This window comes from Barbatula barbatula (genome assembly GCF_947034865.1).
Source record: "Barbatula barbatula genome assembly, chromosome: 12".
Lineage (NCBI taxonomy): Eukaryota > Metazoa > Chordata > Actinopteri > Cypriniformes > Nemacheilidae > Barbatula > Barbatula barbatula.
Window position 1 is genome coordinate 12547776 of NC_136775.1, and position 26557 is coordinate 12574332.

Below are 26557 nucleotides of genomic sequence, written 5' to 3' on the forward strand. Positions count from 1 at the left end.
TGTTCATAAGGACGAGATATCACTACCTAGCAGACACTTTTTATGGTGGTACCCAGAAGTCATGCATATTTGTGTCTCTGACATCATACACAGGTGGATAACTCCTCCCTCACTGGCGAATCAGAACCCCAGACCAGGTCACCTGATTGTACCCATGACAACCCTTTGGAAACTCGCAACATCGCTTTCTTCTCAACTAACTGTGTGGAAGGTGTAGGATTTATGTGTAGTACAGTCAAATTTAGTCTTAAATAATCCTAATAAATATTTATTGAATTGTTTTTTATTTCAAGCCTTAACAGGCGTACAATGCATCTCGGAATAGCCAAAGCTGTGAAGGATACATTCGTTCCATCCTTAAAAACCTGCAGAAAAAAATCAGCATTTTGGGGCTGCGTATGAAGCAGTTTTAAATGACTTGATCTATATAGATTTTTATTTATTTGAAACAAAAAAAGTTACGAATTACAGCTTTAGCTACTTCAGAGTCATTTTAAAGTAGCTTCCTCAACACTGGTCCTGAACGTTTCTGTGTGTCTGTCAGGTACCGCTCGTGGCATTGTGGTCTGCACCGGTGATCGCACCGTGATGGGGCGCATCGCCACACTCACCTCAGGACTCGAGTCGGGGAAAACCCCCATCGCCAAGGAGATTGAGCACTTTATTCACATCATCACAGGTGTGGCCGTCTTCCTGGGTATTAGTTTCTTCATTCTGGCTGTCATCCTTGGATACTCCTGGCTTGAGGCTGTCATTTTCCTCATCGGAATCATCGTCGCTAATGTGCCCGAGGGTCTGCTGGCAACTGTCACCGTGAGCCTCATATATTATACCCATATATTAATTTAAACATCGAAATCTAATTCAAGTATTTACAGTGCAACGATATCATCATTTAGCAAATATAAGCTTTTTTCATTCCATTTTATATTTCCCTGTTGGTCTGTGTCTCAGGTGTGTCTCACTCTGACGGCCAAGCGTATGGCTAAGAAGAACTGTCTGGTAAAGAATCTTGAAGCTGTGGAGACACTGGGTTCCACCTCAACTATCTGCTCTGACAAGACTGGAACTCTGACCCAGAATCGAATGACTGTGGCACACATGTGGTTCGACAACCAGATCCACGAAGCCGACACCACTGAAGATCAATCCGGTTTGCTATTTTTTTCCTTCCGCAATGCTTTGCAGATCTACTCTCCATTTAATCTTGCAATTTGACATAGTTTTTTACAATGTCTGATTTGGTCTTGTTCTTTAGGTGCATCATTTGATAAGAGCTCTGTGACATGGGTGTCTCTGGCCCGAGTTGCGGCTCTGTGTAACCGAGCAGTGTTTAAAGCAGGACAGGAAGCTCTGCCTATCCTAAAGAAGGATGTGGCGGGTGATGCATCTGAATCTGCCTTGCTGAAGTGTATCGAGCTGTCCTGTGGCTCTGTCAAGATGATGAGAGAGAAGAACAAGAAAGTTGCTGAAATTCCATTCAACTCTACCAACAAATACCAGGTTTGGCATCAACTGCTAGAAATAAAAAATGCAACGGATATCTCCGTTTTAAAGCCATGGTCACTTTTGTAAAGATGCATAACAGCACATCATGCGCTTGTCATTACCTGCCGCCCACTGCATGATATCCGAATATGTAACAGTAATTACAAAAATTAAGTATTAAAAAGGTAATTTCCAAATGATTCCTATAAAATATAATCCACAAGTAATCAAAAATAGTGTCTTTAGTGTCTAATAGTGTTTTTGATTCGGTACTCAAGGGGGCCCCCTGGTGATGAAGAGTCCCTACGCAACCTTGATAGTCTGCGTATAGGAAGTATCGGCTCTGTCTAATGCGTCTTTTTATCCCAGCTCTCCATCCATGAGACAGAGGACCCCAATGACAACCGTTACCTGCTGGTGATGAAGGGGGCGCCAGAGCGCATCCTCGATTGCTGCGCTACGATCATGCTACAGGGTAAAGAGCAGCCCATGGATGAGGAGATGAAGGAGGCCTTTCAGAATGCCTACTTGGAGCTTGGAGGACTTGGAGAGCGAGTATTGGGTGAGTATATTATATATCATATAATGTATTGTATAAATATATCAAATGTATTGTATATGCGCGGTTGAAGCAAGATGAACTTGTCTCCTTTCCGCAGGGTTCTGTCATTTCTTAATGCCCGAGGACCAATACCCAAAAGGCTTTGCCTTTGACACAGAAGATGTGAACTTCCAGACAGACAACTTGTGTTTCATGGGGCTGATGTCATTGATTGATCCACCCCGTGCTGCCGTGCCCGACGCTGTGGGAAAGTGCCGGTCTGCTGGAATCAAGGTCATCATGGTGACAGGAGATCACCCCATCACTGCCAAGGCCATTGCCAAGGGTGTGGGCATCATCTCGGAGGGTAACGAGACTGTGGAGGACATTGCCGCCCGCCTCAACATCCCCGTCAGTCAGGTGAATCCCAGGTAAGACCTTGCCAGACTGATACTAAAACACATTGAAGAGCCAAACAGATATGCCCTTGACAAGAAATTAAAATATAAATGTAATTTTTCTAATATGTGACCCTGAACAATAAAAAACTGTCTTAAAGGTACATTTTTCGAAATTGAGATTTATACAGTATCTGTATGGATTGTTAGGTTAGGTCAATATTGGGCCGAGAGACCACTATTTAAAACACTGGAATCAGAGGGTGCAAAAAAATCTAAATATTGAAAACCTTAAAAGTTGTTAAACAGAGGTGCTGTAGGAGGCCGTTGCTAAGAAGAGACACGTTTGTTTAAACCCTCTCTCTGTAATGACGTTGTGGAGAGAACAAGTATGGTTACAGTATGTCTTCCATTTGCTTTAGTGACCCCATGCACTTAAAAAGGTATAGATGTGTGAACAGAATATGCATATTTTGAGATGTAATAGAAGAATTTGATTAGCTGATTAAATATTCCTTTCTTATTTCCTTATTTCATGACATAAAATGTATTTGTTTTAAATGCTTAAATGTTCATTTTTTGTGTGCTGTAGGGATGCCAAAGCATGTGTGATTCATGGCACAGATCTGAAGGACTATTCTCAGGAGCAGATCGATGACGTTCTGAGAAACCACACGGAGATCGTGTTTGCTAGGACCTCTCCACAGCAGAAACTCATCATTGTCGAGGGCTGCCAGCGACAGGTACACCCACCCCGGCACATTAAGAGTCAATTTGCTTTATATTTATATCATTCCTAATCCTTTCTCTGTGTTTTGTTGTCTTTCAGGGGGCGATCGTGGCTGTAACAGGTGACGGTGTGAATGACTCTCCCGCCCTGAAGAAGGCTGATATCGGTGTTGCCATGGGCATCTCTGGCTCTGATGTGTCCAAACAGGCTGCTGACATGATTCTGCTGGATGATAACTTTGCCTCCATCGTCACCGGAGTGGAAGAGGGTAAGACCTCAGATGAAGACAGAACATAGCTGCGTTCCATTTGATAGGGTTCCTACGCAGTGTTCACTACACAGTGGACTTCGCTGACAAAAACAAAATGCTTAATTGGAATGGAACATCATCAAAGAAAGGCAATGGAAGGGCTGCGCGGATTATAATGCAAATAAATATTGTAACTTTACTTTTTATTTTAAAGAATTATACATAAACATAACACGCATTATGTCTCTAATCAATATAATCGAAACTTTTGTTTATTCTTGTATTTGATGCAGATTTTATTATTTGGAACTCTACTGTTATGCAATATTGAAATACATTTTATTTGGTCAACTATAGCAAAATGGATTAATCCTTACACGCATTTGGAAACTACTTTTTAGTTGCACAATAAAATATAAATTCAAATAATTCATCATCTCGAGTCTGTAGCCTATATAATAACAATGCTGCACAAAGTAAAATTACATATTTACGTGAAGCAAACCACAGTTTTTAATATAATTAACAATAATTAAATAAACTTTCACAATGTAGCAAAGCCATACGGAAACTCGTCCTTTGTTTTTCTGACTCATGACGCAACGCAATGGCAGTTGGGTGATTTTTCCCTTTCCAATTCCGGCGAAGTGGTGTACCGATGTTCACTTATTCCCTACGCCATTTGCAGTGCCCTTCAAACTGAACATGTTTGCTCCATTTGAAAATTAATCTCATAAAAAATGCGGAACACTCTGTGAAATCCACTTCGCAGTCCACTTACAGCCAAATGGAACGCACCTCCTGTGTTTTAGCTTAAACCCCTTACAGCAGGATCTCCAAGCCGTCCTGCAGACTGCAGCTCCAACCTTGTTTCAACACACCTGTTTGTAATTAACAAGCAACCCTGAACACCTTGACTAGCTGCTTTTGCTGTGTTTCATTAGGGTTGGAGCTGTAATCTTCAGGACGGCGGCAGAATTGGAGACCGCTGCCTTACAGGAAATGTAAATGCTAATGCATTTGTCTTCTTGCAGGTCGACTGATCTTTGATAATCTGAAGAAGTCCATTGCGTACACCTTGACCAGCAACATCCCTGAGATCACCCCCTTCCTGTTTTTCATCATAGTCAATATCCCTCTGCCCCTGGGCACCATCACCATCCTCTGTATCGACCTGGGCACTGACATGGTGATATATAGCAGTTAGAACCACGGAGTGCACACTCAGCGATGCACTTTTTACACACAAACACTCAAGATAATATGATTACATCATGCTCCCTACAAACTCATCAATAAACAATCTTTTTTACTCTAACTCTGCAGGTCCCCGCCATCTCACTAGCCTACGAGGCTGCTGAGAGTGACATCATGAAGAGGCAGCCAAGGAACCCTCTGAGAGACAAACTTGTGAACGAGCGTCTTATAAGCATCGCTTACGGACAGATTGGTTAGTTGAAAATGCTGAGAATAATCGATTTTGTTAATAAAACACCTTAGTTCTGTTACTGTGGAAAAAACGTATGTGTGTTTGTGTGTAGGTATGATCCAGGCTCTGGGTGGTTTCTTCAGCTACTTTGTGATTCTCGCCGAGAATGGCTTCCTGCCCTCTCTGCTTGTGGGCATCAGACTCAACTGGGATAACCGCTCCAATAATGACCTGGAAGACAGTTATGGACAGCAGTGGGTGGGTACCAGGTCCTCTCATGCATGCGGGATGTGCATGCATGTCTAAATGTTCAGACGCAGTAGATTTCTAAAAAAAACATTCCATCTGTAGTGAGAAGCATGTTGTAAACGTGTTTGCGTGTCCGTGCCCCACAGACATACGAGCAGAGGAAGATTGTTGAGTTCACATGTCACACAGCGTTCTTTGTCAGTATTGTGGTTGTACAATGGGCTGATGTCATCATCTGCAAGACCAGACGCAACTCAGTGTTCCAGCAAGGCATGAAGTGAGTTCAGGAAACGTGTGTGTGTGTTCATGTATGTGTTTGGACATGTGACTACGTGAAAGTAAGAGGCATTGTTTTTTGTAATTGTTCGTGTCCTTCGCAGGAATAAGATCCTAATATTTGGGCTGTTTGAAGAAACAGCTCTTGCTGCATTCCTCTCATACTGCCCAGGCATGGACGTGGCCCTTCGAATGTATCCACTTAAGTGAGTTTACCACACATATAAATAAATGTGTAAAATACATCACATTCTAGGGGTCTTTTCTACACAAAAACACAAATGCATGCTGTTTGTACCAGTTAGTGTTTTATTAACATGTTGAATTTTCATTTTATTTTTTTTCATTATGTTGCTGTAAGTTTTTTTGTATTTCAGTTTTAGTTTTAATTTCTATTTATTTCCAGTTAATGATTGAAGTTTTAATTAGCAAAAACAGATAACTCTGTTTTTATTGTCCATTCCAAGTATCCAAGTATTCCGAATATCAATCAAACAGCAGTTGGGTAAAAGTAATAATAAATAACAGCTAACTGTGTAATAAACACAGTTTATTAACTTGTGTAATAAAACACAATAAAATATCAAAAGAAAACATAAAAACATGATTTTTGAAATGATACAAAACTGTCTGTTTTTGCTAATCAACTCTTCAGTTTTAGTCTTTACCATATATAAATTATTGCTAAGGCAACATTTCTAATGTTTTCTAACACTTCCTAACTGTGAAATTAATAATCTTAATTAGATTAGATTAGATTAGATTCAACTTTATTGTCATTACACATATACAAGTACAGTGTAACGAAATGTAGTTTAGGTCTAACCAGAAGTGCAATTAGCAAGTGCAAGGATATACAGTTAGAATAAATACAGAATACAATATTGAGAAAATATTATACAGTTATGAAAATATTTTACAGTAGGTATGTTCTATGAAAATATGACAGTAGGTATATACTATGAACAATATATACAGAAGACTATATACTATGAACATTAACACTATGAACATTAATGTACAGGTGGATATGAGCAGATAATAATTTAGACTAAACAATAGTGCAAGTGATTTCAGTATGCATAGATTATTGACATTAGCTGTTAAAGTTGCAATGCAATAGGTGAGTTAATGCAGTTGTTGAAGTAACAGTGCAGTGGATGAGTTAATGCGGTTATTAAAGATACGGTGCAGTATAAGAGTTAATAATAGGTTGCAGTCCAGAAGATGAGTAGATGCAGTTGATAGAGTTACAGTGCAGTAGGTTAGTTAATGCAGTTATTGAGGTTACAGTGCAATAGATGAGTAGATGCAGTTAATAGAGTTACAGTGCAGTAGATTAGTTAATGCAGTTATTGAGGTTACAGTGCAATAGATGAGTAGATGCAGTTAATACAGTTACAGTGCAGTAGATTAGTGACTGCAGAATATGTTCAGTGTGTTTATTTTTGTATCAGTTTATTTTCGTCTGTGCTGTATTCAGCATATTTTTGAACTAAATTAAATCGTTGTTAGATCAAATACTTGCACCTATATGAAGGATGTTTTTACACCTAGTTCGTTTGAGCCCTCCAATCAAAAAATCCACTGCTGCACACAAAACTGGTGTTCTTATGATGTTATGGTGTTGACAAAAAAGGGTCGGAGATCACTTTAGTGCTCAAGAGGACCAAAAAAGAACTGGGCTCTCTTTTAAGTCCACTACACTGTGAACACCAAAAGGACTGAGGTCATTTTCAGCTAGTTCCCTTTCCAGTTCACTTTAAGTGAACTCTTTTTTTAAATGAGCTATATGTGAAAATACCCTTAAAAAACAAATACCAAAAACCCTCCAATGACTGATATTGACTTATCAAATACTCATATGATACAGTATATGATCACTGCAAATCAATTACACTTGTTCTTATACATAAGGTGTACATAATAACCATTTTGTGAAATAATTGAATTGATCTCTTCATTTCTTCAGGCCAACCTGGTGGTTCTGTGCATTTCCATACAGCTTCTTAATCTTTGTGTACGATGAGGTTCGAAAGCTGCTGATACGCCGGAACCCCGGAGGTGCGTTACTTGTCTCTGTTCCCACAAAAATGCAAGATATAATATATTGTCACTGTCCTTCCAAAACCTCCTAAATCCATATTTTGTGATTTTTAATCATTATTATAACTCACCTTTTTATTTTTGTCACTGGGTTTTGCAATTCAAAAGTATTAAAAAAGGGTTTGTCAACTTTGACAACACAGTTTGTAATCATTAATAAAGGTACATTGTTTTTTCTATTTTCAGAAAAACAGCTATATTAGAAATAGGAGGTTTCAGAAGGACAGCAGCGATATATTTAAATACATTTAGTATGATAATATTGGTCAGTAACCGTATGTAGGAACTAGGTATATTCAACATCTGTACAATGACATGATAGCACGGTAATTGGTAACATTGGCTGGCCAACTAGCTTCACTAGGAAGATGTTCTTGGTTGTGTAAAACCTAAAATGATCCATCACCATGAGCTTTTCTGAAAACTTATACTCTCTTTTTCTTGCAGGATGGGTGGAAAAGGAAACATACTATTGATCAACAAATTATATTCTTTACTCACATTCCTTCATCTTCCATTTTGTTCTACTTCCCCCTTGACCAAGGCACACAACCATTCCCCCCATCAAAGAGACAAAACCAATAGCACGTCTACCCCAAAGAAGAAACCATAAAGCACCTTTCAGACTCTCGACTGTCCACATCATGACCCCATTGCCTATAATACTCTTTGCATGTATTTTCACACGGCTGTGTACATAAAGTATTCTATATCTAAAATTGGCAGCTGCATAATCATTATGTAGATTCGAAAGGAGCATTTTACGCAAACAGAAAGTATGTACACTTGCTTATTAAAATGGCCATCCCTCCACCAGTCCCCTCACATATTCCTCTACACCATCTGTCCTACACTCACACACGGATACACAGATAACACAAACCTGATGTTGGATCCTAACGCACACACCTGTTTTACTTATATTTTGTAAAGAATTTTGCATGCAAAGTCATATTATGTTCTTTGTTCAGTTAAGAACATAATGGGACGGTTCAGTGGCTTTGAATAGCTTTTACATTTTTTATTTTCCATCGAAGTTTGATGGGAGCAGTTTGATTCTGTTTCTCACACTCACATCATTTCCTTCTTTCTCTTGATCTCTCGTCGTCATTAATTCTGTCTGTCATTGTTGGTGTGCTTGTTACAATAATCCAAAAATATTTCAATGACACTCTCAAACTCTGTGTGTTTTAGGAAAAAATGTAAACTTTACCACCTCTAAATGAAACAAATAAAGACGTATAATGGAAAACGAAAACACGAAAAACAGCATAAAACGATTCTCTTTGTATGTGCTCGCATCAATGGAAGCAGTTCAGTTTCATATTAAGTGTTGCACAGAAAACCAGCATGATATTGAACGGTGTCTCTGTAACAAAATCTACTGCCATCACAAAACTAAACGCATCGGGTTTTGTTTCCTTGCTTTGGTCACATTTTCACATATCTGGCACAGAGACAGATTTTAACTTTTATCCCTCATATCAAAAAATAAGGTAAAAAGTCTCAAGGTTTTCTTGACTAACCAATTGAGCCTGGTGTGTGAGTGCTCCACAGCTGGTTTAAATGAAGATGCAATGGGTTTGACAGTATCAGGTCTCGTTTTCTGAATGTGTGCGCGCGCGGTGAGGGATGGTACACTGTTGCAGTCACTCATTGACTGTGTTCATCTGACTAATGTGTGGATGTTGAGACACAGAAATAAAATACGTCTGATAGAACAGTGTGTCTGAAAGAGGTCAACTCCAATAAAACATCTAGTACATTTAATACTACAAAACTATGTCTGAGTCTTCATTTCCCCACTTTTTCATTCATGACCTTATCAGATTTGAACTTGAACGTTAGTACAGTTTTTACTTATTATAATGGTCCTTGCAACTAATGCAAACTGCAATTGGACATTTTTAAGATATTTAATATTTTTAATACTTTTATAAAAATAGGTTGTTATTTAATACACGTTTGCAGAGAGACAAATGTTCTTTTCTTGGTTTGAGCAATCAGGTTAACTACTACTTTACTATTTTCACTCCTATGAGAACTGATAAATAAAGAAAAATCTATTTCATACACTTTAATATTACAGTACCTTATACAGTATATACCAATGTAAAACACGAATAAACATAAAACCAAAGACTTTTCTTTCTGTGACTAATGTTCATCATGTAGCAGTGCATTTCTGCCAGTTATCTACGTGTGGAAAAGTACACTAAAGACATTATGTAAGAGGTCAGATTGACCCCCCAAAAAAACTGTTACTGTATTGGCTGAAAATCACATGTGAAAAACATACTTCAAAAAGAGAATGTATTACAATAATTATAAAGGAAAGAATATTCATTTTAAACTTAAAGGAAAACGTGCTTTATACATTTCTTTGTTCTGTTGAACACAAAAGAAGATGTTTTGAAGAATGTAGGAATGCAAACCGTTCTGGGGCACTTTTGACAACCACTGTAATTTGTCCTACTATGGTAGTCTGTTTGGTTACAAGCATTCTTTATAATATCTTTCCATGTGTTAATCAGAACAAAAACATTCATACAGATTTGAAACTTTTCCTTTAAGTATTATTTTCCCTCTCATTCAGGTTTCTGAGACTCCAAATAAAAAGAGCATACAGACCATCAGAGTTGTATCTCTTCCTATTTAGATATCCGCAGAAAATTAAAATGTACATTTAAAATGGTTCCACATTAAAGACTATATAGCTTTTTGCAACAACAGCGTATGAAATGCTGACTGCAGCACTCACCATAGATTTATGTCATAGCAAACTACTGACTTGCAAAATTGGGCTGCCCAACACACAAACACAAAGCCCTGATGTCCCCATGGGAGAATGCAGTGGGTTCTCTGCAGTGTTCCTCCCTCCCTCCTTGCTGCACTGCTGTAATGGAATATCGATCGACTGCTCCTGACGCAGTGGGAAGTAGATCCTACTCAAGGTCATCACTATGGAAACCTAAAAATGGGTGGACTATAGAAGGTCTGCTGTCATAATGTACAGATCACATAAGACTAAATGTATGTGCAATAGGTGGAAAGGCAAAAGAAAGAAAATACTCATTTACAATATCCAAATGAACATTAGATTAGAAAGTATGTTACAGGCTGAGCATTTTATTGCACTTTTCATTCCTTGAAAGAAAGTATGTTGTATAACAAAAGATGCATGAAACAATTGTTTACAAAATAGGACATTTCATTGTAAATATTCGCATTATGATGAACTGATCACACAGATTAGCAGTAATACACTTTATAAAAAGCGATCTTTGCTGTCACTGACACATGCTGACATTAAATCACGCAGTTCTACAACAGCACTGATGTTACAAGGCCATGTAAGAAAACTGAACAAATGAATGAAATATTACAAAAAAGTTATTGTACAATAACTACCCTATATGTAAAAGGAGAGTAGTAGAGGACAACAAATGATATCTGGCTTTAAACCCATTTTTTCCCCATAGATTTCCTGTAAATCTATTCCTGACATTCTAGAATTATAATAAAATAGCCACATTGTAAAATCATTGACAAAAGGTTTGTAATCAAGCACATGTGCTTTGAGAAAGTAATTCGCATTTTAATTTGTAACAATGCTATCCAACTAGTACCAGTAAAGGCATTTGAGGTCTTTAAATCTATCTGGGACAATGCCAGTTTAACAGTCTGTCTGGATTTATCAGCCGTCTGTCTGCGAGTAAATTGAAATTATTTTATTCATTGATGCATAGTTCAAAGTAGCACAACCGATATGTGGCAATACAAACAAGGCAGGACATTATATGGTAATAAGCTGAAAGGTCAAAGGTGAGTGGTGTATATTTATACAGGCTCCATGAGCAGCTCCTCCAAGTCAGACGACTCCAGCTCGCGAAATGCTGCATGAGTCCCAATAACGGCTATTGTAGCGCCTAAATACAGAATAATTTGATAGTTTTAGAGAAGACAAAAAGACCATTTGTTGATAACATGTCAACACAGTGAGGTAAAGATGAAAAACAATGCTCACCTAGTATCCAGAATACAGCTGCTCCGGCACCTGCAAGCCAGAACACGGGGAAGGACACACCTCCTGCCAACCCTAACTGATGTCCCTGAGTCAATTCACGCCCTGAGAGACACACAGTTTACTGATTGAATATTTAACATATCTGTGATCTAAAGTTCACATAAGCTTTTACATGATAACAAATGATACAATTATTAACATATTATATTTTCTTACCGAAAACCACAAGCTTCTTTTCAAGGGTTTTCAAGTGGATTATATAGAAGGCACCAGCAAAAACTCCCAAGGCAATCAACAGCATAGGAGAACTGATACTAAAGAGAGAGAGAAAATCTTACTGAAGACATTACATATATATTAATAATACTGAAATCATGGTATAGTTTTTATTTTATAAAATCGCTCAAAATACATGGTAAAAACAAACAAAAATGATTAATGTACGGAGGTGTTGACAACTTTTCTTCTTCATTTTATGTATAATACTGGCAAATCAACATACAAGGATTGAGGAAAATGGATATTAAATCATCACGTTCTTTATAATCAGATGACCTCATAGCCCTATATTTTTATGCCCAGCAAAGTCATGGTGAATATTTCATAAACTGCCTAACATCACAGCTCATTCTGTTACATTGAACAGCATCCTGAAACTTGTGAATATTTATTCTTTTAAACCTCTTCCTCATGGAAGAACATTCAAGAGTAAATGTGGACATTTAAGTCAATTTTACACACACACCCATAAAGTGTGTACATAAGAATAAAAGATGACTCATGCTCTTAATTGAACTGCGCGTACTTGTTCACAAAATGAGATGGTTTCTTACATGCAGTACAGGATGAGTCCCAGGAAGATGAAGGTGTAGTTGCTGTAAAAGGTGTCCATGTTTTTCACCACACGTTGGCACATCTCTCCAAAGTTCCGGGGTTTGGAAAACTTGCGCTGGTCTACAAAGGTTGCCCAAGGACGGATGGCTTTCCGCCTACGATCCAACCAATCCTTCATCACATTGGCAGACAGACCTCTGGGCAGCCACAGCCTGAGTAAAAAGACAGTATTAATACTAGAGTAATAAAATATACAAATTTGGTACAAGTATATTTTAATATAATGTAAATAAAGCATTATCATAATAAGATTTGTATAATATTAAAGATCACTTAACTAATTACATAATAAACACATTCATTTTGTGTAATGTTGTAAGTCTTGTGCTGGTGAGAGAAAGGGCTTTACTTACTTGCCCATTATTCCTGCCCCTGGAAGCTGCTCGGCCTCACTAAACGGGTCGCTTACTTTTCCATCCATTGCAATGTGCCTAGTAATACACACAGATTCAAATGAACATGAATATTAAACTGCCTCAACACCTCATATATTATACTATAGTAAGACATATGTCATGCAGACCATTCCCTACTTAGGCCTGTCCATTAACAAACATTTTTAACTTGTAAAAAAACAAACCCTACCAATAAAATGAAATAGTATATTCTGTAGAAAGCTTTTAGTTTGCTGGCTTTTCTAACACATTCCATTAACCGTTCATCATAGTACATTTGTCTTGAATTATATAATGCGGTAATGGAAAATGGATGTCACTGAAGCACACAGGATCCGCATCATACAGAGAAAGAATCCGGCAAAACCAGTTTGTTACGACATGTTCTCAAAGGTGTACTGAATTATTAACTTTGGGAATTTAACATAAATATCGTTATATCTGTTCAATACCAACACTCCTAAAAGTTTGTCAAATCTATTGAAGAGGAAACTAACAAGCTCTCGTTAAAATATGAAGCTGTTATTCGTTTCTCTCTTTACATTAAACATGTACTGTAAAGACAAAAAGCATGATAAGCACAATTGATCTTAAATAGCGTACTTACAGTACTTTGTGTCGCTGTGTTTCGTGTTGTGTCTGGCAGAGCGGATATGATGTGGTTAGTAAACACAACCCAGCAGCGGGATGATGATCTTCTTCTTCTGTAGACGCGTTCAGGAGTCAAACTGACGACCGCCTCCTACTGACGTGGACATGACCAATTTGGTCTTATGTTTGGATTCGCCCCCTATCTCCTATATAGTGCACTATTTCGGGTGTCCGCCATTTTGTAGTGTTGTCCGAATTCTGAACTGCGGCCGTCCAAATACCCCCACTTGCGGTCTTTGCGCTTGACCGCTTGACTGCTTTCATGACGTATTTCCTGTTTTTGCACAAGCGTTCTTGTTAGAACAATGCAAACAAAAGTACAGAGTGAAATACAGAGCGAAAATAAAAACAAAATAAAGATAAGACAACAACAATGAACCTACTAAACATCAGGGTATTATAATAGCTCAAATTATTCAACCAATTTAAATAGTTTTCTTCCAACTTTCAATTTCATTTTACTTAAAGATTTAGAGTAATTCAAAAAACTATTTTTGAAAAATCCAAAACAAGGGTTTTGTTTTAAGGCACTTACACTTATGAATATAGAATTTCCAAAGGCGTAACTCTTTCATAATAATTCCAAAAAGTAGGCTACATCGTTTTTAGAAAAAGCCAACAGATCAATAAAAATGTTTAGCCACTCCTACAAATCAGACCAAAAAACTCTACTGTATTGACAATCAAAAAATAAATGTGCTGTTGTTTCAATTTCTGAATCACAAAACGTAGGCCTACTATTATGATAAATATTAAACCGATATCTAAGAAAGTCTAAGGAAGCAAACATATCTTAATTAAACTTGAAAGTGTACTTCCTTGGCTTTGGGGGTAATGGAAAGATACATGGTTCTTAATTTATTGATAGAGCTCTTTGAAAAAAGCAGAATCACATTATTTCGATTACACTGAGTTGGAAATGTATCATGGGTTAGTCAAGTTCGTTTTAGTTTGTTTGGAAAAATATTCCTTATAAAATCCTTCCCATTTATTTGTAAAGATGGTCAATTAATAGAATAGACTGGTCAACGTATTTTTAACCAACATGACAAAATCCTACTTTTTAACACCTTATGATATTTCTTATAATCATATTGCAAAAAATGTTTTTCACAAAACATCTTGTGATTCAAAAACTGCACTGGTTATTATGATGCATCATGGGATTGAATGAGTGCACTCCATTATGAATTGGGAAACCACTAAAAATTGATTTCCCTCAAATAGTGCACCATATTATGGTATTAGGGGCTATTTCGGACACAGCCCAGGTTTAATTTTTAGATCACCTTTTTGCTCGACTAAACTACATTTCCCATAATTCCCTGTAATACCGCTACACCTGTTACTTTCCCATAAAACCACTACGGTTCACATACAATGTGTCTGTAAAATACAGTAAATCCTACGCGAGTGACACAACAAAATGACATATAGGCCTAAATCTGCGACTGCGCAGAGATGTGTTTACAAACAGCATGATGCAGCACCAGTAGACTCTTCTACTTGACTGGTGGGTGGTGTTTGTAGTGATCACAATCTGGCTATAAACGATTTGATACTGGTAAGTTATTCGTATATTTGTGTTTTTATGATTCCTGTTTGATGACATTTGTCAGTTAACGTAAATGTCGATTATTCAGCCACTAGAAACACCAAAACGTTATATAAATATCGTTCGATTTATATAGCGAACCTTTCGGTGTCCTGATGCAAGCACATGCTCATTTTAGCGAGCGTGGAGTCTGCTCTTATATGTCGGGTGTAGATTGTAACGTGTTTCTTTGCGTTTGGTACATCGAGTGTGTTTTGGTGCATGGTTGATGTCAAGAAAAAACACCTTGCATTTCAACCGTGGCGGAAGACAGCTGCTAAAACGTCAGCTAACGCGCGCACAATTCGCCTCAGTAATATAGTCGGTACAGCTAAACGAATTGTGTATTTTGTGTATTATTTACGTATTCTATATTTTCTGTTTTATTTCGATTGAACACAATCGACTAACGTCCTTGCGTGTACGTGTCTCCCACACAGGAACGCGACCTTACGTAAGAGGCACGTTTGAGGCTGCGCGAGAGGAAAGTTTGACAGCCGCAGCTGACTGAGAGAGGGTTACCACAGAAACGCGACACGACTCAAAATATCATCAGTTTTTCCATTTAACACATGTAAATATCTTTATTTATCTTCTTTTTGATCGAAATTAAGATTTAAGAAAGGGAGTGTTGACCGTTTTGTTGACTTTTTATCGTTCGCGCAAACGCAAGCTAGCTCAAAGGCTAATATTTGTTTAGTTGGCTTTTTGCACTGGTCTGCGCTTTTTCCGGTTTAAACAACCTTTCATAATTTGTGCTTTGCTTGAAGTAAACCAATATAATTGTGATTTTATCTTCATGATCTTTATTAAAGATGCAAGTGAATTCTTTTTTTTCTAAATGCTTTATTTTTTCCTTCACCAGACCCCTTTGGCCGTTTAGATATATTTCTGGAAGCACAAGGAGTCATGGCTAAAAGGCAGTGCACGAGGTACTCCCTGTACTGGGAGGAGACCGAGTGTCTGAGCTACTATGAGATGTTGTCCCTTCACGAGATCTTTGAAATCGTGGGCTCCCAACTCACTGAGACTGATGTAGAGGTTATGTCCTTCCTCCTCGATGAAACCTATCCTGGAAAACATCCCCTTGATCCTGAGGGATGGGCCGAGGAGTCCCCTGAAAGGCCTGATGGAACTCCGCAGTGCAATTCTCCATGCCCTCTGCTTCTGAAGGCATGGCGGAGGATACAGCCGCAGAATGAGCCTTGTCCTATCGCCTCTCGTCACCGACCCAAGAGTGGTGTCGAACTGCTGTTAGAGTTGGAGAGACGAGGGTACATAAACGAAGGAAAGCTCAAACCTTTATTTCAGTTGCTGCGAATTCTGACACGACATGATGTTCTATCCTTTCTCTCACAAAAGAAAAGAAGAACAGGTAAGAATCTGCTTTAACATTTATAGCGGTTGACCAGATTGTGGTTAATATTGTGATATGATATGAACATATGCACAGCTATTGACATGTTATCTGTATTTGTCAGTTTCTCCAGAGCGAGAGAGAATTGACTACCCTGAGGTGGAATACAGAGGGGAAACCCAAATCAGCCCAAAAACAGATATACCGTCCTTGGAAAACACTCAAGACCACCAGCACCAGTGGAGAACAGGTGAGCAGAGATCTCAGCTAAAAACACCACTTATATTATCAGCTAAGTTATTTTGAATATTCAATGTGTCACTCACCAGTTAATTGAATACATTTTTGTTTGCCATGTCAGGTGTCAGTTCTTCTGCCATGACAACCACCCCTGCCCGTCGGAAGCGTGGCAGAGGCCGTCAGCAAAAATCCAGAAGCTTGACGGAAATCCAGCCGCAGCCAACACCCAACAAAGTTACCTGTGGTAAGGGCACTTCCTTTACTCCTCTACATATCTTACTCCTGTCATTTAAACTCCCTTGCCTTGAACATCTCTTTCCATTTTTTATTTATAAAACACTACAGCCAATAGCTTTAACCCCGGTGCTTCATCCATTGATAGTTTAGAATTAACCAATAACTTAGTTTTTAGTGCCTTTCTATGAATATTTAGTACTGTCAGCGATTCATATTAATTACCTGCCATCTCTGTTCATCCTTTTGTGATTTTCCTGCTCTCTTTAATGTTATAACTTTGAGTTTCATTCTGATTGGAATCAAAGACAACTTGTACCAAAGCCACAAACATGCTTTTGTACCTCACTTTAGATAGATGGGAGCTGTCCTTGCCATCAGGGCATTACTTACTCCAGAACAGAGCACAGAGTAACAATAATGGCACAGTAGGTAAGAACATGTTAAGAGAAAAACCTGCCTTTTTTAAATGTACCAAAACAAGCATCTATTTGATAAGACGCATTCAATATAAGAAGATCACTGCAGCTTTTCTGTACACCTTTGAAAACTGATGTATGATCAGCTCAATGAGTTGAAATAACCTTTCTTATCATCAGTGTCTTCTTATTTAATTTTTTTTTTTTGAGCTTTATTTTTGTCAGATTTCTTACTTCATCGCAGGGCATATGTATCTCTTGACAGTTTTACCTGCATGATGCTCGCCTTTTGATCTTTGGCCATAATGGGTTCATGTTGTACTTTCTGGTGTGCCTAAAATATTTCTGATTCATTGACATTTTTAATAACAAATTTCAAATATCTGAATCATGAGACACACACACACTGAACCTTGTATCAATTAAACATGAACAGGTTTCAGGGAAATAAAGAGGGAATATGTTATAGTCACTGAAAAACTTTTGACAAGTGTAAAAATATGCAGTAGCTGATGCAACCAATCATACTATAGCCGGGTACCATCCAAAATTGCGAATTTAGCTTAAGCACAAAATTGGAATATCGCATAAAGATTTGCGAATAAGCACCGTTCCATCTAACGATTAAAAACTGTTACCTCCTTACAAACTGGCACTGAATATCAGTAAGAAAATAAGAGAAGCCACTGAATAAATACATTTTCATAGTATATAATAATAACTTGCGCCTCAAGCAAGCAGACAAAACGCAATAAATGTGGTGCTTTTGTGGAAGACTGCTGTATGGAATGCAGTTGTGACATTCCTGGGAGGCAGTTACAGAAATACTTTGACGACTTTGCTAAGGCATTTAAGAATGACCACAAAAACGTTTCAGATGCTGTGCAACCCGATCAGTACTTTGGTTAGTCAGGTTACGCCTTCCCATAGTGCAGTTACATTACTTTTTGAACATTGGGGTTGGGTCGATTCAGAATCGATTCTTAGGGTCACAATTCAATTTAGAATAGATTCTTGATGTACTAATTAGCATTTAAGATGTCATAGCGTCACATTTGCGCTCACAGTCAGACTAGTGTTGGTATTTTGGTATTCTACACTTAGAACTGTCACATTGTATTTTTACACAACTGAATGCCCATTAAAGCCCGTCTCATTGACGTATATGTGTCAGACATTAAAACACATCAAAGTAATTAAACACAAATCATTAGTGCCGTATGTTAAACGACAGTTTCTCCCTGCCGCTCACTCACAGAGCAGATGCAGAGAAAGACCATACTAAAAATGTATTCAGTTTATCTTGCAGTTTAGTCCTACAGGAATGTATTTGTTTTTTTCTCTTTCTCTATTTCTGCTCCGCTATGCTCGGCATGAGGTGTGCTCTGTAACAGGTCTGGGTGCTGCACTGCTATTACAGTTGACTTTGGCCTTATTTGTTGCATAGATGTCACTTTATTATATTTAGTAAAGTTTAAAATAATCGATTTTTGAGTTTGATTTGTAAATCGATTCGAATCACTAGCAGATGGATTCAATTTTAATTATGAATCGATATATATAAAACAGGGTTGATGGGAACCCGGCTGTTGATTCCATTTTGTGTTTCTTCCCCACTTAATTTGTTCAGTGTGTGAATCAGAATCTAAACACTTTGTCCCTCTTATTGCGCCAACATGTTTCTGTACAAAAGGCATGCCCCTAGAAACTTTCTTCATCTTGTGTACTTTAGAAACTCATCAACTTTCGATAGAATCTGCTTATTTACCTGCGTAATAATGTACAACACGAAAATTCAAACTTATTTTGATTTTTAGTTACAATCCCAGTAGTAGTTGCTTGGTAGTAGACCTGGGCAAATGCTTTTGTGGGGCAGCACGAAGTTTCACATTAACTGCAGTTGCTTACTACAATACACAACATCATTACTGATAATTGCGGTTCAGTTCATCTGTGAAAATATTTTGACGCTCACTTTCTAATGCTGCATCAGAAACAACATTTAATTGCTAGGTTTAGGTTATATATTACATTTGTGTCCATTGGCTGTTTTGTGAGAATGTGAATGACACAAGCTGTGCTTTAGAGCTGTACTTGCTTCAATTCCCCTGCTTTTAACTTATGGACATAATGCACTCCCATTCTGTTTTTAATTTTGTACATTTTTCATCAACTTCTCTCTCCCTGTTACTTTTCTGTATTTAGTTTTCCTTTGGATAAGCAGTTTTCAGTGTGATTAACTCCTGGTTTGTTGAAGTTCTGATTGAAATGTCTTGAAACAGAAAGAAGAGATTTATTTAATACTGGGCCGCAGCCTTTATATCCCACTGTGCCGTATTCAGTAAAACACTGCTGATCACTGTCACTTCACCTAAAATTGGTCAATTGTTTCCCCTTCACAACCAAACTAATTTCTGCCTGGCCTTGGATTTTACTGGGACGTGGTTCCTTTATGCTAAAATGTTCATCTGTTCCTTAGACATTTTCCCAAAATCTCATAATTCCAAATCTCATGATTGATTTATTTTCATTGACTGTAATATTCTCCCTAGCACATAAAAGGATGATTATTACATATGTGTTAAAACTGATGTTCAGACTTCACACTCAAACATTACAATCCTGCTGTGCCATGATTGACATTTGAACCTTTTTTTGCTTCCGAACTAGCAGAACGATGATGATTGCTGTGTTTACTCCACATTTGATCTTGGCAGGTTGATTCAAGATTGAGTAGACAAAGCAGCAGAATGGATAGAGTGAAAAAGACAGAGCTCACAACAAAAACTGTCCTCTGTGTCCAATCATACACAGCGCATTAACTCACGCGCCTGGTCCATGTTCTAAGGTAAAGAACCCCCTTCCCAACTCGCATAGGAGGAGGGGTGAAATCTAATACTGTGTGTACAAATGTCAGTTTTCATTTGTTACTGTCCACTTGCCCGCTTGTACATGTGCTAAAATATGAAACGGGGACTAGATTTGGGAAGAAATTGGAACGATATCCTCTCTGGAGGGGTTGTTGGCCTCAGTATTTCACAGAACTGACTCAAAGAATGCATTCAAATTCTGTCCGAACTGTCTGGTGCAACCAACATTATTTAGCCTGCAAATGGCTCTATTGTAGTGTATGTTGAAATGCTTTTTTGACTCAACACAAGCTGGTTTTACCGTTAAGACTAATGATTTCTTCTCAAATGACCTCAGTTTAAGTCTTACTGAAGCAGTTCTGGGGGAAATGACCCAACAGTTCTTGTTTAGACTCGTCATACCAGTTTTTAGTGTTTTAGTACTTTTACATTGAAGCAACATTGAAAATGCAAACGTTTTATTTAGCATTTCAGCTACTCTAATTCTACCAGTGTTTTGATTTTAATGAATGAAACACTGAATATTTTAATTAAATTTTTTGTAAAATCATGCCTGATAAGCTCTTTATGGTCCTAAAGGTTTGCTTCAGCGGTCACTATATAAAAATTGTTGCCTTTATGAACGGACAAGAAATTATGTAAATCAACCTTACCTGCTTGACCAAAGAATAAGACATAGCAAAACTGTTGCAACAACGTTCATCCAAAACTGCTTGTCTCTCTCTCTCTTCCTCTCCTTTCTCTATGTCCACAGTTGAAAAACAGACTGGCATACAAGTGTCAGGGACAAAAACAAATTGGAAAGCCTCACATACTAAGAGAGGGAGAAAATGAAAGGGAAAACAGTCGAAAAGCTTGATCCCCACAAGTGGTCAGCTTTTGTCCTCGTTCTCTCCCTACTTCTTGGTTTGTTGTTCAGCCGGAAAGAGTGATCGAAATAAGTGTGGAAGCTCTTCACAATCAAATCCTTTGGATTTTCCTTTAATTTAGAAAATAAATGTTCTTCTAAATATTTCTGAATATATGAAGCTTTTGCTCTGGGATGCTTAAAATGTATTTTTATACCTTGCTAACCAAACAACTTCAATGCATACAAAGAGAGCATTAAATATCTTGCAGAAAATAATTGTGGGCACTTTCTGCATACAGGAATTATACTGAAAAGTGCTGATGATAGAAACGGATGACGACATGTTCAATGTTACTTTATGTGAGGAGACATGAAAATGTTATTCAATGAAACCAAAAAGTGCTGTAAATGTGTGCTGTCTTAAAAAGAACGTTAAAAAACTTTGTGTTTCCAGTCTGTTGTGTGCTAATCTGCATTACATTTGAATAGATTAATAACACTTGGATGAGATAAACAGTGCCTCCATAACCTTCTAGACTCTGGTACAATGAGGAAGAGGAAAATCCAGTTCTTATGACATTTTGGCCACATGTAATCTTAGGTGCGGATTTAATCTAAATTTGCAGTCCCGAGAACCTCTCTAGCGATGACTTTACAAGCTCATCTGACATTACGTTAAAGAGTAGTTACCTTTTCTAAAAGGTTGTATAGTATATAACTATGGGCAATTGCAGTGTAATGAATGAGACATTTACAGTTAAACGAACAATCAATTAAAAAATCTATATATATATTGAATGTATTTATTACCGATATATTGAATCCTCTGTTTTATTCATCTCCTGTTGATAGAGCCCAGACATCAGAAAAATGACAGTCTACCCGAGAATGAATATGTTATGGATGTGACCAAAAAGGATGCACATTTTTATAAACGAGGCAATAATATCCCAATAAATAGAGAAGGGATGCCTCTTTATAGGAACATAAATTAGTTACTATGTTTTGTTTTCATGTGCCCATTTATAAGCAATATAGACCATTATAGATGTGACAATTCATTTCTTGATTATGGAAAACAATGCTTAAAAATGTTGAGACCTTAAACCACCAAGTATTGACATAAGTATGGCGAAAACATTTGGTAAAAACATCTTAAGATTGACATATGCTTGGAATTGCCCATATGCCATTTACTTATACCGACTACAAAAGAAATTGCCAAGTTAATGTCCTCTTCCGCCTGTATTCATAAATCCTGTTGTTCATGCGTGAAAATCTTCATATTTGCTAGATATATATATATATATATAATTGCACAGTAGGGAGGTGGTTCAATTGGCACCAGACAAATGATAAACTGACAGAAATGTAAATGTTAGTTTAATCAAAGCGTTTGATGACATGTTTTTTTAACTACTGATGTTACTCTTAGTTCCTTAAATGTTTACTCTTGCTTCATAAACTTGCAAGTGTATAAAGAAAGGGTTCAGTTTGTCGTGAGGCTTTGGTTGTAGAAAAAATGGATTTGTGTTGCAGCAATGTTCTGAAGATTGATGGGTCCGCTTCCTCCTCTGACCTCTGAGATAATGACATGAAAGGAAATGACATCACTGCAAAGCTCTGGTTCAGTATGTATCCTCCAATCGTATTTTGCCGTCTCTGTTCCCTGTGCTGTTGCATGACATCAGTTCTACCTCCTGCAAACCAACTGGCATCATTCTGTCTTTTAATAATGGCCCCTTCTGAACTTGGATGTATACAAATCAGTAGAAAAATCACTCTTGACAGCTAAACATTGTCTTCCAAAAACAAAAAGAGAATGTGAGAGAATTGATCTCGCAATACCTCAGCTCAATGTCCCTGGATTATACCAAATGACCTCTCTGGACTTTCAAAACTCATCAACCTTTATCTTTATGACCTGCAAAAATAAAAGTTTAACATGTGGAACAAGTCCCTGTGTGCCCTAAAAAAATTTGAAGGCCACACCATGATTTTTGTCTACTGGCCTTCTAAAATGCCCAAAAGACAAATCCTGAATTACTGTGCTGGTGTCACCCATCACAGACTACAAAGGTTAACACATTTTAAATAAGCAGGGTCAATTAATTCAGTTCTGAGAAATGTCCGGACATGTGATATATTGCTCAGGATGATGGCCTCAGACATCCCCGATTTCTCAGACCTGATGCAGTTGCGTTTTTGAGCATTCGAGTTTTGAGAATATCACCACGTTGATATTCCAGTTGTTTTATACCAACATATTTGGTATAAATAAACAAAACATCAAGTTTTTCTTGTTCTCTTTTGACCAGCACTAACAGTGTTTTATTTCTCCTGTTCTCCCCTTTTTTATCTCCACGTTTTCTTAATACTCTCCATCTTTGTGAAAATATATTTTCACCAAATTTCAAAACCAACCCTCCATTCTTCACAAATTCCAAACTCTCATCTGCATCTCCAAACCTTCCTGATTTTTTTTCGCACATTCGTGCTCTCCGCATGCCACCCTTCATCACACCCTCCTCTCTTTCTTTGTCTCTCCCACTCCTACACTCTGTCATTCTCTCAGATATTCGGCTACGTGTGCGTGCGGAGTATTCAGAGCACGAGTCGGCTCTACGTGATGGAGTCTCTTCGGACAAGCAGCAGCCTTTGGAGAGGCAATTTGAACTGTTCAGTCGAGCGAGCTTGCTGCTTCGCACCCGGGACCTGGGGTCTATTGTCTGTGACATCAAGTTCTCTGAACTTGCCAACCTGGATGCGTTCTGGGCAGACTACCTGAGCGGGGCACTGCTGGAGGCGCTGAAAGGGGTTTTCATCACGGACTCGTTGAAGAGGGCAGCGGGACAGGAGGGGGTCAGGCTGCTTGTCAGCGTGGATCAAGATGATTATGAAGAGGGCAGGAAACTGTTGCTTAGCAACCAAGCACACACTGAAACAAACTGGGGGGTATAAAGGTAAGCGCTCATTTGTGAGTTTTAAAAATAGATACATTTTGTGAATAGACTAGATGCATTTTGTCCAACCAATATATGATCATGTAACATAAACAGTTTTAACAGTTTATGCGGTGACTGGTTTTATACATGCACAGAGATAAGCAGTCATATAGTCAACTACTTTTGCATGGTCCTTTTATTAACATAGTTACCACAAGGGGGCATTATAAGTCAGTATTGCTGTATCTTATTAGTGCATTTTCATGGATGTTGAATTGCATTTTTTTATTGTCTTTTTTATTAAGTGAAGTATCTCTGTTTTCTTGACAGAATCACCTTAGACCTTCAGCTATGATTGATGAAGAAAATTGAGTTTTGCCTTTTGACTTCATGGCACGTTGTGTGTTGGTGACCCTGCTCAGACGGAGAGCCTATTAAAAGATTCTAGACGAAACTGGGCAGCCACTTGGACATTTATTATTTCTGAAAGAAAATGCTTGTTAATCATACACAGGTTGGTTTCAAATGGCGCTGTTAAAATGGACAAGTGCGCTACTTCCATAAACACACACCCCCTCTTTTCACAAAATATACAATTTACTGTGCCAAAGATTGGTATGTGTATGTAAAGTTTTTTCTTATGTGATGACAATTTTGCACTTTGAATGACTTGTCTATGAAATGTAAAATAACATTTTGGATCAAAAATGTAACTCGAGGACTCCACAAAAAAGAATGAATTGATGAGGGAGGTGAAACAGTTACCCTTTCATCCATTCAGGTATATGCCCCATTCCTGTAATAGTGTATAATCTAACAATTTAGTGTGGGGTAACATTGTTTTGAATAATTTAATTTCAATTTAATTAAGGTTTTAGCCCCAATCTGTTGGTGGACAGAATCTCACACTGTTGCCATCAGGCCATTGTACAGGAAACTTAACCTGACTATTCTTGGGGTGGTCTACTGTGCTGCATTGGCATCAGCTGAAAGATTTACGAGCTCATAATTCAATGTTGAAATCCTAAACACAGTGGTTGACTGAATGTGATCACATTTGCCTATTCATACACTGGACAAGGTATTAAGGATCAGGAGAGCTCTTTCTCTGAGCAATTACAAGAAAGACTTTTAGCATTTGTTATGCAACTACTCAATAATTATATTCATTTTTTCACAGATTCCCACTTTTCAGAGTTGAAAGGGTTGTCAGTTAGATTAACAGGGTGACCAGATGCCTTTATAAAGGGCTGAATAGTTAATTGTAATTAAGAAATGGCTAATTTTACTTAAGTCTTTACACAAAACCAGAATATCTTCTGGTCCTATTTCTAGAGTATGTTTGCTTGTAAAAATATTATATTGGTCCATTTGTTATGTCTAGGAAGCATGCAAAGAAAGCTTAAAAGTTTCATAGTACTTAGTGGGGATTCCGTTTGGAACGGTCTAGTGATTAACACTGTTAAAACCCTTTTGTTTTTTTCGAGCTTTTGTTCAATGTCATATAACCTTTTTTGGGACATGTACATTTATTTAAATATAATTCTTAATAAAGATAATAGTTAATATAGTTGTCTATTTCTGGCGTGTGCTAAAACATGATTTTAAGATCAAAATTTGAGTTTAAAAAAGTGAAGTGTTCGGCGCATTAAACATGCAAAAACATTAATATCTATGGTCGGACACATCTGAGGTCAACTTTTAGAGGTTTCTATAGTCGTTTTTAAAAAATTCACACTTTGCGATTTCATCAACACCTTAGAGTGGAATTTAAACAGTTACCCAAAAACACAAAGTTACCAATACAGCATGGATGTGCCTTATTCAAACTGAACTGAAGTTCTGTTTATAGACACTGTAAGCATCGCAAGGCAAGCTCAACATTGTTTCAATCGCCTCTTTTGGAATTATTAATTGAATGCCACTATTTTCTTTATAATGAGAAACTCCATACCTACTCATCTTTGCCCTTCAACTTATTCGTCCTTCTGTACCACCAGCCACTCCATCTTCCTGTTCTATGTCAGGTCCCACTTATGTGGAATGATCTGACCGCTGCTAGAAGATCAGCAGATTCTGTAGCCATCTTTAAGAATCGTCTGAAAACACTTCCGCCAACACCTGATGGATCAGTTTTGACTTCACTTGAGAAAAAAAATCTCTAAACTCTGGTAGGCTATTTGAGACAAATGTTTGTTGTCCTTATGCTGTTCCAATTGCTTCCATTGTTGACCTCATCTGTAAGTCACTCTGTATAAAAGCGTCTGCTAATTGACTAAATGTAAATGTAGGTAAAGGGAATACTTTGTCTGCCTTGATTCTTTCTTTTTGGCAAATGTCATCGCTTATATTTCCACATTTCGATCCTGCTCTTTAATCAAACTAACATTGATTGGGGTTTTATGCCTCTGTAGCCTCAGGCACTTAAACACAGGCATAATAAATACATAGCGCTTTGGCCTGTTGCTGTGATATGTCAACATGTCTGCCATATTGGACTTCGAGACTACTCTATTTTTTCCTGAGGAATTATAAAAGCTCATGCTTGTCATCTATAGATTTTGCCTGCAGGGATGTCCTCAATGTATTATAATTTAGTGTACATGTATAAAAG

General features: G+C 37.7%; 3 protein-coding genes across 10 annotated transcripts in view; 2 read left to right on the forward strand and 1 right to left on the reverse strand.

Moving 5' to 3' along the window:
* Positions 1–9244, forward strand: part of atp1a3b (ATPase Na+/K+ transporting subunit alpha 3b) — a 28887-nt gene extending 19643 nt beyond the window's left edge. For all 3 annotated transcript variants that reach the window (XM_079470460.1, XM_079470462.1, XM_079470461.1), the window contains 15 exons: positions 94–211; positions 545–813; positions 955–1153; positions 1259–1503; positions 1858–2050; positions 2148–2460; positions 3020–3170; positions 3257–3425; positions 4442–4596; positions 4734–4857; positions 4949–5094; positions 5232–5362; positions 5466–5567; positions 7334–7425; positions 7915–9244. In XM_079470460.1, coding sequence (XP_079326586.1) covers positions 94–211; positions 545–813; positions 955–1153; positions 1259–1503; positions 1858–2050; positions 2148–2460; positions 3020–3170; positions 3257–3425; positions 4442–4596; positions 4734–4857; positions 4949–5094; positions 5232–5362; positions 5466–5567; positions 7334–7425; positions 7915–7943 — 2436 coding nt within the window. In that variant the 3' untranslated portion in view covers positions 7944–9244. The remainder of the gene's footprint in view (positions 1–93; positions 212–544; positions 814–954; positions 1154–1258; positions 1504–1857; positions 2051–2147; positions 2461–3019; positions 3171–3256; positions 3426–4441; positions 4597–4733; positions 4858–4948; positions 5095–5231; positions 5363–5465; positions 5568–7333; positions 7426–7914) is intronic.
* A 1157-nt stretch (positions 9245–10401) lies between these two features.
* Positions 10402–13703, reverse strand: rabac1 (Rab acceptor 1 (prenylated)). Its single transcript, XM_079468704.1, has 6 exons — positions 13391–13703; positions 12742–12819; positions 12328–12540; positions 11711–11808; positions 11495–11596; positions 10402–11396 (listed from the first exon to the last, which is right to left on the reverse strand). The coding sequence occupies exons 2-6, from the start codon at positions 12807–12809 to the stop codon at positions 11308–11310; spliced, it is 570 nt and encodes a 189-aa protein (XP_079324830.1). The 5' UTR covers positions 12810–12819; positions 13391–13703; the 3' UTR covers positions 10402–11307.
* A 1069-nt stretch (positions 13704–14772) lies between these two features.
* dedd1 (death effector domain-containing 1) lies at positions 14773–25510 on the forward strand. Of its 6 annotated transcripts, none has more exons than XM_079469772.1 (8): positions 14808–14998; positions 15469–15602; positions 15894–16403; positions 16510–16635; positions 16747–16869; positions 17214–17291; positions 23574–23961; positions 24274–25510. In XM_079469772.1, the coding sequence occupies exons 3-7, from the start codon at positions 15938–15940 to the stop codon at positions 23957–23959; spliced, it is 1179 nt and encodes a 392-aa protein (XP_079325898.1). In that variant the 5' UTR covers positions 14808–14998; positions 15469–15602; positions 15894–15937; the 3' UTR covers positions 23960–23961; positions 24274–25510. The 6 variants fall into 6 exon arrangements, with proteins under 6 accessions (XP_079325903.1, XP_079325900.1, XP_079325898.1 ...); XM_079469773.1 differs by lacking the exon at positions 14808–14998 and adding an exon at positions 15149–15353; XM_079469774.1 differs by lacking the exon at positions 15469–15602 and having other exon boundaries at positions 14806–14998.
* The last annotated feature ends 1047 nt before the right edge of the window (positions 25511–26557 follow it).

Coding starts and splice junctions, on each gene's coding strand:
- dedd1 (XM_079469774.1), top strand. CDS start 15,938: ATGGCTAAAAGGCAGTGCACGAGGTACTCCCTGTACTGGGAGGAGACC. Junction 16,404..16,509: donor ACAAAAGAAAAGAAGAACAG/GTAAGAATCTGC, acceptor TGTATTTGTCAG/TTTCTCCAGAGCGAGAGAGA. Junction 17,292..23,573: donor TAACAATAATGGCACAGTAG/GTAAGAACATGT, acceptor TCATTCTCTCAG/ATATTCGGCTACGTGTGCGT.
- rabac1 (XM_079468704.1), bottom strand. CDS start 12,809: ATGGATGGAAAAGTAAGCGACCCGTTTAGTGAGGCCGAGCAGCTTCCA. Junction 11,809..12,327: donor GGACTCATCCTGTACTGCAT/GTAAGAAACCAT, acceptor CTCTCTCTTTAG/TATCAGTTCTCCTATGCTGT. Junction 11,397..11,494: donor AGCTGTATTCTGGATACTAG/GTGAGCATTGTT, acceptor TTCTGTATTTAG/GCGCTACAATAGCCGTTATT.